Genomic DNA, 16885 nt, shown 5'->3' with positions numbered 1-16885 from the left:
CAGAAGGAGGCCATTCAGACTATTGTGCCCATACTGGCTTGTTAGATGAGTATCATTACCAGTGCCAATCTTCTATGTTTTTCCCAGACCCTTGCACATTGTTTGGATAAAAATAATCATTCAATGCCTTTCGAGTGCCTCAGTTGAACCCCTTAGATTAGCTGAAGTTAGAGGAGAAAAGAGATTTGGAGTTGTGATAGGGGATAGCACACTTTGGCCTCCAGCAAAGACAGTCACAAAGTCTGTATTGCTTACCTGTGGCCAAGGTTAAGGGCACTTCTGGGCTGAAAAGGCACTTGGAGGGTTCTGGTTGTGGTGGTCCATGTTGGTAATAATATATATAGGACGCGAACAAAGGTTCTGTTGTGGGACTACAATTAAAAAGCAGAAGCACAAGTCTCTGGATTGCTACCTGAGCTATGTGAAAATGGGTGGAGGGCAAATAAGATTAGAGGTCTAATTTCCAGGCTGTAAGATTGGTGCAGGAGAAATAGATGCTGATTCATCAGGCATAGGTAGTAGTACTGGGGAAAGAAAGAGCTGTTCCACTGGGGCAGGTTTCATGTGAACAATGCTAAGATGATAGAATTGTAGGCCACTGTCAGACCTATGGGTCCTATGCAACCAGTTTCAGTCTCTTGAGTCTGCATCAACCCTCCAAACAGCATCACACCCAGACCCAGCCACACCCTCCACCTACCCCCCACTCCCCCCAACCCTGTCCACCCTATCCCTGTAATCCAACATTTACGATGGAAAATCCACAAACCTGCATATCCCTGGACGCTACAGAGCAGTTTTGCATGTGCCATCCATCCATCCTTCATATCTTTGGACTAGTGTCTTGACAAATCAAACAGCTAAGGTTGTAGATCAGCATTGAACAAATTTGTTGGACAAAGACATTATTGAAGGAAAACTAAAAAAAAAAGAGAGCAGAGGTATAGGATAATGAAAAGCTGATGACAAAAAGATGTGACAGGAAGGGGTAGAAAATACAACCACAAGAGTCCAGCAAAAATTAGAACCAGACTAAGTTATAATGGTTAAAAAAAACAACAAAGCTTAATCTCTTTATGTGAATGCACATAGCATTTATTAGTTGATAGATATGAAAACAAATATATATGACTTGATAACTAGTTCAGAGACCTGATCACATGTTCAGCAGGACTGAAAACTCAATGTTCAAGGGTATTTAACATTCTGGAAAATAGGCAAACAAGGAGGCAGGATAGCTTTCTTTCTGGGAAAATAGATAAAGGAGAAAATCAGTAGAAAATACTTCTGGACAGTGCATTCCCAAACCAAACCACTTGCTGTGTGAAAAAGATTTTTACCCCCTTAGCTTAGATTTGCTTATTTTTCAAAAGACTTTAATACTGTGTCCTCTAGTACTTGATGCCTTCATGATTTGGAACACTTTCTGCCCATCTATCCTGCATAGACCCCTCATGATTTTGAAAACATCTAATCAGTCCTCCCCTCAGACTTCTCCAAGGAAAGCAAAACTAACTTCTTCAATTATCTTCATGACTGAGGTTTCTCATTCATGAAACCTTTCTCGTAAATCTATTTGGACAAAATAGTAATTTCTTTGCAGACAGCTTTGTTTCTTCCACACGGAAATACCAAAGCTTGCTACAAATCAGAGGTCAGGTGAGTACTGAAAATATTTTTGGTCCTTTTTAAACATTCTTAAAAACAATTTTAGTTCATGACAGGTCTCAGCTTTAACAATCAGATGATGGAAATTGTAATTTGATTGTTTATACTTGCTACAATTTTGATGGTGCCAAGTTAACAGAATTGACTAGTTGGTATGTGTCAATGCAATAGACAAAAAACTTCATATTATTGGCTCTCGAATGTGCTTCAAGCTACTGCATATTTATAATTCCTTAAAGGAAGATGCCGTGTGTTAATCATTGTTTTTATACTTCTGCAGGCACTAACATTTTTGACAACAATGGAAATTCAAAAGTAAGAAAATTTATCAAATTGCTTTGTTTTCTGTGTCACATGTGTTCATACTTCTGAGCTGTCAATTTTATGATTCCTTACCAGTGGGGAAATTTGATTAAGGTGTAATTCAAGATGATGAGTTGCCACTAATACTGGTACAGCATGGTGTCAATTGTGATTAAAATAACTCATGAACCTCGGTACAAACTAAATAACTATCACTTCAGCCACTTAGAAAAATACTAGTGACCTATTGTGTGTTGTCAGTTTTGTTATCTGTGATGTTAAACAGGTAACCTACTTTACCAGCTCCTCTGACTACCCTATATGAACTACTGAGCTATACTTACGACAATTGAACTTGTAAATGCAGTAATACCAACATCTTATCCCCTGGTTGAAATGTTCATTCATAAGTATGCTTGGCAGCCTGTTTTTCCATGGTGATCTGTGATATGCTAAGGCACTTTTGTGCAGCTTTGCAGGTTTCTGTGAGCTTGCTGAGAGCACAGACACATATAGTCTAACATGAGTGATTCATCCTTCAATCCTAAAAAATGTTGATTACTTTCAGAAATCCCCTTACTTCCAAGCTATAAACTAAATCAATAGGACTAAAACCAGTAGAATCATTTGGTGACTACCACTTGGCAAACAAAGAAATTTAAGAACCGATAGAACTGCGGATGCTGCAAATCAGAAACAAAACCAGAAGTTGCTGGAAAAGCTCAGTGGTCTGGCAGCATCTGTGAAAAAAAAATCAGAATTGATGTTTTGGGTCCAGTGACCTAGGAAGAGTCACCTGACCCAAAAGATTAACTCTGCTTTTTCTTCACAGAAGCTGCCGGACCTGCTGAGCTTTTCCGGCAACTTCTATTTTTGTTTGTGAAACGAAATGTAAGTCCGTAGTCCCAATCATGAGGACATTCATGACAGAAATGCCCTTTTAATTGTTTCGAGTGCTTAATGGTACTTTTCTAAAGCTCCCTGTGTCTGAGGGTAGCACGCAAAACTTATCAACTTCCAGATAAGTTTTGGACATGAAATTGAAACCTTGATCCTACTAGACTTCCATTAACAATCATCATGAAGGGCAATGTGCAATTGAGCAGCACTTACTTAATGATAGTCTATTTACTGTTGCTGAGTTTGCAATCTGCTGGATCCACTGAGATCCAAATGTAAAGAAAAGAGCTGGATTCAAGAGCGGACCTGAGAGTGACTGCCCTCGGCATGGAGGCAGCATTTGATTGTGTGTGGCATCAAGGAGCCCTAGCAAAGCTTGAGTCAATAGGAATCGGGTTGGAATAGTTGGGAGTCAGACCTGGCACAAAGGAAGTGGCTGTGGTTGTTGGAGACACGTTATCACATATCCAGAGATATGGTTGCAGGAGCTCAGAGTAGTATTTTCTAATTCGCTTATTCAGGGATATTATTACGCACTGCCTAAGCAGAGGGATTTGAACCCAATTCTTCTGACCTTGAGGTAGGGACACTACCGCTACACCACAAATGACAATATTTCATCAAGGTGGACCTGTTATATAATGGGTTACATTGCTGGACATTTTAGAGGTACATTGCGTGTGATGTGCAGCTGAGACTGGAGAATGAGCACTATAACACTCATTTAGATATTTTCTAATTAACCTGTTCGGAGATGTTATTACACACCTCTGGAGCAGATTGGACTTGAATCAGGCTGCCTGGTTCAGAGGCAGGGCCACTACCAGTGCTAATATTTCATTAGGGTCATGTTCCAGCCCCAATGGTTTTCACCAGCTGCTTCATCAATGACCTTCCCTCCATAATAGGGTCAGACATGGGGAAGTAACTGATGATGGCACAATGTTCAGTATATTTTGCAACTCACAGCTCCTGAAGCAGTCAGTTCAAATGCATCAAGTCCTAGACAACATTCAAGCTTGGGCTGATAAGTGGAAAGTAACATTCCCACCACACAAGTGCCAGATAGTTACTATTTCCAACAAGAGAAAATTCGACCATCTCCCCATAACATTCAGTTGAATTACCATCATGGAATTCCCCAGTATTGAGGTCACCATTTAACAATACAGAGCTGGACCAGTCACATAAATATCATGACTTCGGGTCAGTGTCTGGAATTCTGCAGCAAATAATTAATCCTCTGGCCCCCTAAAGTCTGCCCACCATCTACAATGACAGAAACTTGGAGTGTAGCTCCAACACCACACAATAAGCTTGACACCGGCCAAGATTAAAGTAGCCACCTTAACTGTCATCCACAGACCTCGTACAACATTTGCACCCCTAGCCACTGACACAGAGTTGCCACTGATGTACCATTTATGATATGCACTGCAGCAACTCACAAAGCCTCCTTTAACTACACATTCCAAACCCACAACTTCGACCACATAAAAGAATGAGCAGTAATTGCCTAACAACAGCACTTGCTGCACATTCCCCATCAAAGCACACACCTTTTGTCTTGGAATTATATCACCATTCCTTCACTCTTGGTTGATCCAAATCCTGGAACTTCCTAATGTCATTTGATGAAAACCATGTGGCAAACAAAATAAACTTAAGTCCTTACTTCCAATCATTAGGATATTCATGACAGAAATGCCCATGTAATTGTTTTGAGGGTTTAATAGTACTTTTGTAAAGCTCCCTGTGCCTGAGGGTAATATGCAAGACTACTCAGAATTTCAGATTACCTACTTTCCAAAGACAGCAACAGTTGAGAAAATGGCTCGCCATGGTCTTCACAAGGGCAATTAAGGATGTGCAGTAATTGGTGGCCAAGCAAGTGACACCCACAACCAATGCACAAATCAAGAATAAATTCTTTTGGTATAAGGATTAATCAAACATTTAGATTTTAAAAATAGTTTCATAATTTTGGTTAATACTTTCTTGCTTTCAAATTCACATACTATCACAGTTGCTTTAATATCCCTCCAAACTACAGCTCATATTTTTTAATCATCTTTCAAGCTGTCTCTCAGTTTGTTGTTAGTGTCTATCAATATGTCTTGTGCCTCTCAGAAATCTGCTCTTTGATCCTCCATGACTCTTGCTTTATTTCATGGGGCTTAACCTTGTCTGTCCCCTAGTGGTTGAATCTCAAAAATTAAATTGCAGGTAATGTGGTTACCTTTGGAAGAATCAGCCGAAATTATCATGCGAGTAATTGAACCAAAGGATTTTTTGTTTGCAGCACAGATTATTATTGTGAAATAAACCTATGCAAGAAGGGTTTTGTAATCATACTCAAACAGGAGCTGCGTGTTTTATTACATATATTTTTCACCTCAAACTGTGTAATTGATAGGAGTGGACAAAAGGTAATAGGGAATAGAAGTTTTAACAAAATAAATCACAGGCTACATCATGTTTAAAGTTGAATTAAATTTTGATAAACTACTACTTTTAATGCATATTTCTCTCTTGTTTATTTAAAAATGTATATGGTGAATTTTCCAAGCCTGACAGGAATGCGGTGAGATCTCCAAGCAGTGGATGTAATGTTGCCACAAACAGACTAGCCACTGTTCAGGATTAGAGGCTGTCCTTGCAGATTTCTGGCCAAAGCAGTTTTCCAAGGGAGCTCACAGTTAGCTGGGGGGAAAGAAAGAAAGCAAACAGCGTGTTGCTATAAAGGTTGCAATCATTTTTAAAAGAATAACTTCATTGCTCATGCACAATTAGAGACTTGGTTGCAGAAGGCTCAGATCATATTTTGAGGCATGGTGATGTTTATTTGTGGATGAAGTGGTACAATGAATGGTTTTCTTCAATTTTGCTGCACTTCTTTTTCACAAGAAATACCAATTTTCCAGATTTCAAGCACTTTATATCAGCAGTTAAAAATGGAAAATTCTTTTGCATTACACCCATAAACTAACTTTAGTGTGTAACTAATTTACACGGTGCCCATTTAATCGCTCACACACAAGACAGATGCAATTTGAACATTTGTCTATTGTTCAAAGTCCTAGCACTCTCAGAATTGTTACACTGTAGAAGGAGTTCGTTCAAACAATCATGTTGGCAAAAGTCTTCAAATGAGCATCGTGACTCTGTGACTTTCTCCTTTGGTTGAATCTGCTCCCGCCACACATCCAGGCAATGCAATTGAGACTCTATTCACTGCGTGTAAAAGATTTTTCTCGTATTGCATTTTTTTTCTTTTGCAAATTACTTTAATTCTGTGCCCTTCAGACCCAATCCTCATGATGTTGAAAACTTTTATCACATCTGCTCTTGGCCTTCTTCTCTTCAAAACAAACAGTCCTGATTTTTCTAATCTATCATCGTGATTGAAGCTTGTCATCCCTGGAACCATTGTGGTAAATGTCTTATTCAATCTCTCCAATATGTTCACATCCTTTGTAAAATGTGACTTCCAGACCTCTACACAATACTCCTGCTGCAGTCAGAATACTATCTTGTACAAGTTCAGCATAGCCTTCAATGTTCTGAAGAAGCCTTCTATTGGACTAATAATCTAGCTGTTTTTCTCTCTGCAGATGCAGTTAGATCTCTGACTCCAGTATCTGCAATGCTTACTATCATTACTTCTGATGATGACTTGACAGGTGATTTGCAACTTTTTGGAATTCAGCTCTCTGATGTGGATTTCATTCACTTTGTTCTGTACTTATTTGTAGACAGTATTGACTGACAGGACCTTATACAGTTCTACCTTACAGCTCTGACAATTAAGTAAAGAGCAGTAGCACAGCTGTCTTCTGCTCAGTCATATGCCACTTTACAGGACAGCGGTTGAATGCAAAAATGCCAAGACTGGGTTCTTGGTCAGATTATCAGCATAACATCTGTAAGTGCCATTGTAGAATCATAGAATACTTACAGTGGAGAAGTAGGACATTTGGCCCATCAAGTCCACACCAACTGCCCCCCCAACTCTGGATTGCATCCCACCCAGATCCAACCCAACTACTCTACCTCTCCATCTCTGCATTTGCCATGGCTAATCCACCTAGCCTGCATATCCCTGGACACTATAGGCAAGTTAGCATGGCCAATTCACCTAACCTGCACATCTTTGGACTGTGGCGAGGAAACTAGAGCATACGGAGGAAACCCGTGCAGACACAGGGAGAATGGCAAACTCCACACAGACGGTTACTTTAAGAAAAATTCTTTTTTTACAGATTTGGTTCATCACTGCACTCTTTCTGTCTCGTTGAGAAACTCAGAAGCAAGATGCTAATTAATGCTGTGATTGAGTTTCACAGCTCACCAACAGAAGAAACAGGATCACAACCTGCAATGACCTCCCCATTATGTGTGGTTCATTAAAATAAAATTCTACCCAGTGTATATCACAATCATGGGATGTTACAAAATGCTTTATAGTGTCACTGTTTTGACATAGGGGAAAATATTTTGTAAGTAGAAAACTGGAAGTAAAAAAACAACTTGTGATTACATTCTCATGCCCAATTAACAAAAAGAAGATAACAACTTATATTTTAGTGTTCACCAGAAATTTCTTCAATTGGCTGATGAAGTAATTGACTACAAAACACAACATATCACGTCAGAGCAGGTCAGCAGTATTCCAGCAATAAAGGTGTGTATCTGATTATCTGTTAATGGTAAAATTACCGATATTGTAATGTCTATTGTGTAATACAAATTGTCTTCGTATATAAAAGTCGTTAGAGCAGCTAAGACTATTGGGACTCAGTTCATCTGGATCCTTGGGCAGAGAAGGAGCAGTGCAAAGAGTCACAGAAATTGCAGGAATAGCACATAATCAACAAGACTAAGGAGGTGCTATTCTTTATTATGAGAGAAATAGAATTTAAAGTGAAGATGTGATGCATCAGTTATATTGGACGTTGATTAGGCTATATCTCAAATACTGTGTGTAAGGAAGGAGTAATGCATAGGATGCAATCGTGGGTTTACTAAATTATGTCTGGAATGACTGAGTTGTCTTAAGAGGATAGGTTGGGCAGACTGGGCTTTCTTTAGGTGAGTGATGGATGACTTAATTGAAATGTACAAAATCCTGAATGGTCTTGACAAGTTGAATAGGAGTGGATGCAGAAATGCCAAGACTGGGTCCTTGGTCAGATGATCAGCATAACATCTGTAAGTGCCATTGTTGAATCATTATAGAAATGCCATTATATGCCATTATAGAAACACCCCTTTTGTGAGTGAATCCAGAACTAAGTCCACTACTTTAAACCTAGGGGTCACCCTTTTTGGACTGAGATGAGTGGATTTTGTTTAAGATAGATTTGTAACTTTGGGACTCTCTGCCTCAGAATGTGAGGTCATTGAATATTTTTAGTATGGAGATGAATAGATTCTTTAGAGTGCCATCTTCCATCTCCTTTATCCATCCTCACACCCCAAATCTTGTAATTGCAGCCAACCCATTTTCACCCACTGATGGTCCCCGTTAACAGCTTTTCTTTCTCCCTGGCTCACCATTATCCATTCCCTTGTCTGCCCAACTGGTGTTCTTTCTCTGGGCTGCATCTCCACTTATCATTTACTGTCTGCCCCTCTCTCGCTACCCCAGTCTACCACCATTTCTGAGCTACAACTAACTTTGAAGAAGCATCATTAGACCCAAAATTTTGACACTGCTTTCTCTCCACAAATGCTGCCGGACCTGCTGAGGTTCTCCAACAACTTCTATTGCCTCAATCATGTTAATTGGTCACCGTCACATGATTGTACTTAGGCACTGCTTCAGCCCCTAAACAGTAATACAGCTCACTGAGTCTGTTCTGAGAATCTAGCAGTCACTATAATTGAGGACAAATTATTTCTTATGAACACATAAACACACTAAGAACTATGAGCCAACAATGGCTGAGAGACATTCCTATACCTTAGGAATTGTTGCCTGCCAGTTAAACTTTATGTGCACTTGCTTTGCATTCAGGAGAAGTGTTTTTTTTTGTTTTAGCCTCATTGTAATAATATCACGTTCCGTTTCTAGACCACAGAATCAGTAGGGAGTTGTTCAGAAATGGATAGGTAGTATATCCATATCATGTCTCAAACTTTAATCTGTAAGGGGCATTCATTAGCTGCAGATCATTGGAGGCCTACACAATGCTCAATTATTGCCTGTTTGCAGAAGAGACTAATGTTTGTTCTTCCCCAAGGTCATACAGAGACATGCAGCACCTGAGTTCCGTGGGCAGAATGCCACATGATGCAATGTGACTGTCTTATGGAGGTCATTGCCTTTAAAGGGCCACTTTTATAAAAGCAGAAGTAATCAGAAGTATTATTCGTTAGAATGACATTAGTGTAGTACAAATGCTATATTTCACTACAGTCCTTTGCTTCAGATTATATTGACACTCATGTACCCAATGTTATTGCAGTATTCTTTAACCTTTCTTTTCTAGGCACCATGTCTTGGAGCTCCCTCTAGCTGATCTTAAGGAAGCCAGTTGACTGCATTGACAGCTTGCCTTGGATGACCTTAGTGGCGTTCTGAGGTAGTTCAAGGGCTCAATGAGCTCTGGCCTGCAGGTGTCTCCTGCACACATGCAGTTTTCACCTCCTTGATTTGACACGATGGAGATGATGGCATTGCTTGCAAAGATGAATGGAGAGCCAGTGAACCACTGGACTCTCCTGGGATGACAAGAATATAAAATCTGAAATAAAAACAAAAAATTCAGGAGAAACTCTAGGTCTGGCAGCAGCTGTGGGGAGAAAGAAGACTTAAATTTCAATTCTGCTTTGACTCTTCATATTGAATTTGAAATATGAAGGGACTACAAATGGGCCCCCAGAAAAGGATTCTTTGTGTAGGTCAACTCATTGAAGTGAAGAGTCCAACCTCATGCGGATGTCAGTGTTACAACTGGAATGTGTGGTTTGAAATGTCTGTACTTTTGCCATTCTCTCAATAAAAATCCACTTTCAGAAAACCAACAGAGCCAAGTTTCCCTAGCAGCAACCAAGGTTAATAGAATTTATGGACCAATATTTGGTTGCTTCCTTCATTGCAAAGCCTTAAAGTAAAACAGTGACCTAACAAAGAATAATTAAGTGCATTAGGATTTAAGAAACTATTTACCACAACTCAAGTGGATCAAAGACATGATTTACTTGGTTGCCATTGAAATAAATGTAGGAGTCTCCTGTAAGAAGGAACTACAGATATTAGTAATCTTGAGCAATATTTCTGTATTTAACTCTAATAATTATTTTCTGTCATCTGTGAACTGAAACAGGTGAATCCATTTAAAGACCAAATCTGTAAGGTGTTTAGTAGGAATGAACAGGGATTATTTTCATTTGAAGACTTCCTGGAAATGATCTCAACCTTTAGTGAAAATGCATCACTTGCTGTAAAAATAGACTATGCCTTTCGAATATATGGTATGTTTTTCACCATTAAAGTACATTTTAATTTGAATGTAGACAATTTTAAGCATGTGTTACAATTTTTGCTGCCTCACTCCCTTGATACAGACTTAGGACCTAAGTTACAAATAGTTTAGTCTAGCAAGGTTCATTGTGTAATTTTAGATGTTCCAATGAGATTGTGCTGCTAAGGAACATAATCCCAAAAATTTCAAATCTCAATTTTTTTTGCCACAAAGTAGAATATGTTGTGCATTGACCTGTGGACTTAATTCCACAACCTTTCTCAATGTTAATGAGGCTTAAAATTAGTCCTTAAATGTTCCATAATTCCTATGTAAAGTTGAACATGATATAAATTAGCTTATTTCTGAGAATACGCTTTATTTTAAATATTGACAGCCAGCGGAATTTTTAAAATACATTTTATGTTGCACCTTTTGGGAAATCCTTTATCTCATTCCAGTAAAGAAATTTCTGTAGTTGTAGAATCATAGAGGTCTACAGCACCGTAAAAGACCTAATTCTAGTATTCTTATTCGAATCTCATTTTCTGAGACTTTGCTCATAGCCATGCATGTGTTGGTATTGCAGTTGCACATCTGAGTACTGCAAGGTGGCCCGGTGGCCCGTTAGCACTACAGCCTCACAGCTCCAGGGACCCAGGTTTGATTTCAGCCTCAGGTGACTGTCTGTGTGGAGTTTGCACATTCTCCCCGTGTCTGTGTGGGTTTGCTCTGGTTTCCTCCCACAGTCCAAAGATGTGCAGGCTAGGTGTTTTGGCCATGCTAAATTGCCCATAGTGTTCAGGGGTGTGTGGATTATAAGTGAATGGGTCTGGGTGGGATGCTTCAAGGGGTGGTGTGGACTTGTTGGGCCAAATGGCCTGTTTCCCCACTGTAGGGAATCTAATCTAAAGAGTTTCTGTCTCTACCTCACATACAAGCAGTAAGTTCCACATCCTCACCCTCTGAGTAAACATTTTACCCCTACATCCCATCTAATCCTCCTGCCTGTTACCATAAGTCAATGTTTGCTGGTCATTGAGCCCTCCACCTGGGGCTAAAGTTCTGCCCTGTCTAAGCCCCCTATAATTTTATAAACCTCAATCATGCCTCTCTTCTTCTCGTCTGCTCCCAGGAAAACATCCGCAGTCTATCAGTTCTAAAACTCTGCAACCCAAGCAAAATCCTTGTAAGCCACCTCTGTACCCTTTCCAGCGAAAGCACATCCTGCCTATAATATGGATTCTAGAACTTCACACAATATTTGAGCTGTGATCAACTTTTCACACAATCCACCACAACCTTCCTGTTCTGAAACTCTGTGTCTTGACTAATTAATACAAGTCTCTCTCATACCTTCTTAACCACTTCATCTACCTGTCCCACTACCTTAAGGGACTGATGGACAAATACCCCAAGGTTGTTCTGATCCTTGATGCTGCCCAGGGCCCTACCATTCATCATGTAACCCCTTGCTTTGTTTCTCCTGCCCAAGTGCAGCTGATTCATACTTGTCCAATAAAATTCCATTTGCCACTGATATGTCCATTTAACGAGCCCACCTGTATCCATTTGTAGTTTAAGATTATCCTCCTCAATATTTACCACCTTACCAATTTTTGTATCATCTGCAAACTTCAAGATTAACCCTCCAACATTCACCTCTAAAATGTTTACATGTACCACTAACAGAAAGGGCCCTAAGACTATTGTATCTTATGAAACATGACACTAATGATTTGGTTGAATTACACAAGGAGAATTCTGTTTTTCTTTAATTAATGCCACTGCAATTTTTACATCCATTGGAATAGCTAGACGGTGCAGATATGGCAGGCTTAACCTGTGTTCCAGTTCCTATGTTCATGAGTTTTCAGTTTTACTGCTTAGCCAAAGATGGAACTCTCTCAAACCAATACTCTCTTAATACTCCATTTTCTCCCCTTTGGTCCAGGAACTCACAACCTACGTCTGTGACACCACCCACAGCCTCCACCTCCTCCAGGACTTCCAATTCCCTGGCCCCCAACACCTCATTTTCACAATGGACATCCAGTCGCTATACACCTGTATTCCTCATGCAGATGGCCTCCAGGCCCTCCGCTTCTTCCTGTCCCACAGGCCCGACCAATACCCCTCCACCGACACCCTCATTCTCCTAGCCGAACTCGTCCTCACCCTCAACAACTTCTCTTTCGATTCCTCCCACTTCCTACAAAGAGGGTGGCCATGGGTACCTGCATGGGCCCAAACTATGCTTGCCTCTTTGTAGGTTACGTGGACCAGTCCCTCTTCCGCACCTACACAGGCCCCAAACCCCACCTCTTCCTCCGCTACATTGATTACTGTATCAGCGCTGCTTCTTGCTCCCCAGAGGAGCTCGAACAGTTCATCCAATTTACCAACACCTTCCACCCCAACCTCAAGTTCACCTGGGCCATCTCCAACACATCCCTCACCTTCCTGGACCTCTCAGTCTCCATCTCAAGTAACCAGCTAGAAACTGATGTCCATTTCAAGCCCACTGACTCCCACAGCTGCCTAGAATACACCTCCTCCCACCCACCCTCCTGCAAAAATTCCATCCCCTATTCCCAATTCCTCCGCCGCATCTGCTCCCAGGATGAGGCATTCCACTCCCGCACATCCCAGATGTCCACATTTTTCAAGGACCGCAACTTTCCCCCCGCAGTGGTCGAGAACGCCCTTGAACGCATCTCCCGCATTTCCCGAAACACATCCCTCACACCCCGCCCCCGCCACAACCACCCCCAGAGGATCCCCCTTGTTCTCACATTCCACCCCACCAACCTCCAGATACAACATATCATCCTCCGACACTTCCACCATCTACAATCTGACCCCACCACCCAAGCTATTTTTCCATCCCCACCCTTGTCTGCCTTCCGGAGAGACCACTCTCTCCGTGACTCTCCTGTCCGCTCCATACTCCCCTCCAACCCACCACATCCGGCACCTTCCCCTGCAACCACAGGAAGTGCTACACATGCCCCCACACCTCCTCCCTCACCCCCATCCCAGGCCCCAAGATGACCTTCCATTATCAAGCAGATGTTCACCTGCACATCTGCCAATGTGGTATATTGTATCCATTACAGCCGGTGTGGCATCCTCTACATTGGGGAAACCAAGCAGAGGCTTGGGGACCGCTTTGCAGAACACCTCCGCTCGGTTCGCAACAAACAACTGCACCTCCCAGTCGCAAACCATTTCCACTCCCCCTCCCATTCTTTAGATGACATGTCCATCATGGGCCTCCTGCAGTGCCACAATGATGCCACCCGAAGGTTGCAGGAACAGCAACTCATATTCCGCTTGGGAACCCTGCAGCCCAATGGTATCAATGTGGACTTCACAAGCTTCAAAATCTCCCCTTCCCCCACTGCATCCCAAAACCAGCCCAGTTCATCCCCTCCCCCCACTGCATCCCAAAACCAACCCAGACTGTCTCTGCTTCCCTAAACTGTTCTTCCTCTCACCCATCCCTTCCTCCCACCTCAAGCTGCACCTCCATTTCCTACCTACCACCTCATCCCGCCTCCTTGACCTGTCCATCTTCCGTGGACTGACCTATCCCCTCCCTACCTCCTCACCTATACTCTCCTGTCTACCTATCTTCTTTTCTCTCCATCTTCGGTCCGCATCCCCCTCTCTCCCTATTTATTCCAGAACCCTCTCCCCATCCCCCTCTCTGATGAAGGGTCTAAGCCCGAAACGTCAGCTTTTGTCCTCCTGAGATGCTGCTTGGCCTGCTGTGTTCATCCAGCTCCACACTTTGTTATCTTGGATTCTCCAGTATCTGCAGTTCCCATTAACACTCTCTTAATACGCTATTGGAGTGTTTGCCCAAATTTTGCATTTAAGTCTCAGGAGTGCAACATCAATCCATAATAGTCCAACATCAAAGACAAGGCATGGTGGCTCAGTGGTTAGCACTAATGCCTCACAGCACCAGGGACCTGGGTTTGATTCCACCCTCAGGTGACTGTCTATGTGGAGTTTGCACATTCTCCCCATGTCTGCATGGGTTTCCTCTGAGTGTTCCAGTTTCCCACAAGTCCAAAGATGTGTAGGCTAGGTGAATTGGCCATGCTAACTTGCCTGTAATGTTCAGGCATGTATAGATTAGGTTTGTTGTAGGGGAATGGGTCTGGGTGGGATGCTTCAAGGGTCAGTGTGGACTTGTTGGGCCAAAGGGCCTGTTTCCACACAGTAGGGATTCTATGATATCAAACAAGTAATTTTGTGAAATCATTTTAGGTAGCTTTCAATACATGATAATTTAGAAACCAAAGGAAATATGTTGTGGTGTAGATAGTGGAGCAGATGGCACGGGCTAAAATGTGGTGTTACAAGCATACTTCGTATTGCTATCTGTTTGCAAATTAGTTTGATAGTTAATAATATGTATCGTGTGGCAACACTTTTACAGGAGTAGCAAAATGTCAGTTAGATATACCAGTTAATATTGCTTAATTTTAGATGTGTCGGTTCAAGTGATAATTACAGGATTGAGAATGGATGTCTGTAATTTGCTAATTTCAGTTGTTTTATAGGTCTTGCCATTGAGTCCTACTCATGTATGCCTATTGGAGATGTATTTCTTGTAAAGCCAAACTGACACATAGGTTTTTTTTTGTTTATCGGATTCTCTTCTAAGAGTCTACTTTGTTTATGGCTATAGATTTAAATCAAAATAACTACATCGATCAAGAAGACATACGACATATCATACTTCGCTTAACTAATGGCTACATGGATGAAGCAGACATATTAACACTGACTCACTTTGTAAGCAACTGTATAATTTAAATTTACCATATTTTAACTTAATGATATGAAGTTCAAGTCATCCAAACAAAACCCACCAAATTGTCACAACGGTAGCATAAATTGAGTTTAATGAATATGGTCTCATAGCCATGACGGAAACATGGTTATGAGGAGATCAAAACTGGGAGCTTAATATTTATGGATATTTGACCTTTTGGTGAGATAGCAGAGATAGAAAAGTTGGTGGGGTAGCACTGTTAATAAGAAATGAGATGAGGACAGTTGTGGGACATGATCCAGAGCCATAGAATCCCTACAGTTAAGAAAGAGGTCATACAGCCCAACGAGTCATTACTGACCCTCCAAGAACATCCCACCCAGACCCAGACCTCACCCTATCCCCATAACACCATATTTTCCATGACGTGAGAGGAGGAGATGCAGGAGTGACAGGTCTCCTTCAATGAGGAGATGGGCCTGGACATTACCCATGGACAGGAAGATTAGACAGGGCATGGTAAAAAGAGGCAGACAGGCACAGGATAATATTATGGTAAACCAATTCCAGGGCTGCTAAGGTGTAGACATGTCTGTTTTTATGTTTTTGTTGTGGAAAGCAGCTGGCTGGAGACCAATGATTGCTCTTTGGGAAATAGCGTAAAATGAAAAGATTCTCAATTCATTAGCTATTTTAAATAAAGGTAATTTTAAAAATTTTCAGTGAACTACTACTATGCAGCCTCAAACTGCACTAGCGAATCTGGCCTTTGTGCTAAATATTTCCAACTGTAGCTACATCACCGTGTGTACCTTGGGGCTTCTGGAGGAAGCAGGGTCATGGGCCTTGCCTCATGCATAGAGGAGGCAGAACATGGAACATTTGCCCAGGGGATGCTCCCCAATTCTCCCACATATTTCCTGATGTCAGTGTCATCTAATTCCCTCACAATCCCTCTAATCTTAGAGAATTTTACCCTCACTGATGACTTTATTTTCTTCATTCACAGTGTTCTGGCATTGCCGGCTAGGCCAGCATTTATTGCCCATCTGTAATTGACCAGAGGGTAGTTGAGACTCAACCATATTACTGTGGGTTTGGCATCATATGTAAACCATTAGTAAACCAGACGGGGTTTTGTCCAACAATCGACAACCATTTCATTGTCATCATTAAACTCTAAATTCCAGATTTATTTGAAAACTTTAAATTCAAATTCCACCAACTACTATGACAGGATTCAAACCACATCCAAGAACATTTTTTGAGTCTAAAGGTTAATAGTCTAACAACAGTACTACTAGGCCAATGCCTTGACTACTATAAGTTGCATAAATCCAAGGACTTTTTTCCTATCCCCTAAAGAATTAAATCATGCACATCCCAGTTGTACATTGTCTACCTCATACACTGAAAATGTTCGGGTTCTTATGGTGACCTCATTCAGTGGAAATATTTATCCTTCCCACATCTGCAGTGCCTAGCCACAAGCTTCCATTATTAACATCAACTATCTCTGTGGTCTCCTAGACCCAATATCCTCATTCTGATCTCATTGGGTAAATCAGTGATCCTGTTACAAATATCAAGAGCTAAATCAGTGCCTAGTTGGTTTATGAAAGTAAATTAGGGACACACATTGCTGATGGTATGAGACAATTAGGGCTTCCTAATTGAATTCCAGCATCACCTTCTGATGGGGCAAGATGTGCTAATTCTTTCACTTCCAACAACCATGCTCGCAACTAGAAGC

At 41.3% G+C, this 16885-nt stretch overlaps 1 protein-coding gene across 1 annotated transcript; it reads left to right on the top strand.

Moving 5' to 3' along the window:
- The first annotated feature begins 1969 nt into the window (after positions 1–1969).
- On the top strand, positions 1970–15993 carry LOC132209560 (calcium and integrin-binding family member 4-like). The gene is made up of 5 exons (XM_059645693.1): positions 1970–1983; positions 7459–7555; positions 10203–10350; positions 15046–15152; positions 15961–15993. Exons 1-5 carry the CDS (start codon positions 1970–1972, stop codon positions 15991–15993), a joined length of 399 nt encoding a protein of 132 aa, XP_059501676.1.
- The last annotated feature ends 892 nt before the right edge of the window (positions 15994–16885 follow it).

The sequence above is a fragment of the Stegostoma tigrinum genome, chromosome 4, assembly GCF_030684315.1.
Source record: "Stegostoma tigrinum isolate sSteTig4 chromosome 4, sSteTig4.hap1, whole genome shotgun sequence".
NCBI lineage: Eukaryota > Metazoa > Chordata > Chondrichthyes > Orectolobiformes > Stegostomatidae > Stegostoma > Stegostoma tigrinum.
This window is presented reverse-complemented; position numbering and strand designations above follow the sequence as displayed.

Coding starts and splice junctions, on each gene's coding strand:
- LOC132209560 (XM_059645693.1), top strand. Junction 10,351..15,045: donor CTATGCCTTTCGAATATATG/GTATGTTTTTCA, acceptor TTATGGCTATAG/ATTTAAATCAAAATAACTAC. Junction 15,153..15,960: donor TATTAACACTGACTCACTTT/GTAAGCAACTGT, acceptor GGGCTTCTGGAG/GAAGCAGGGTCATGGGCCTT.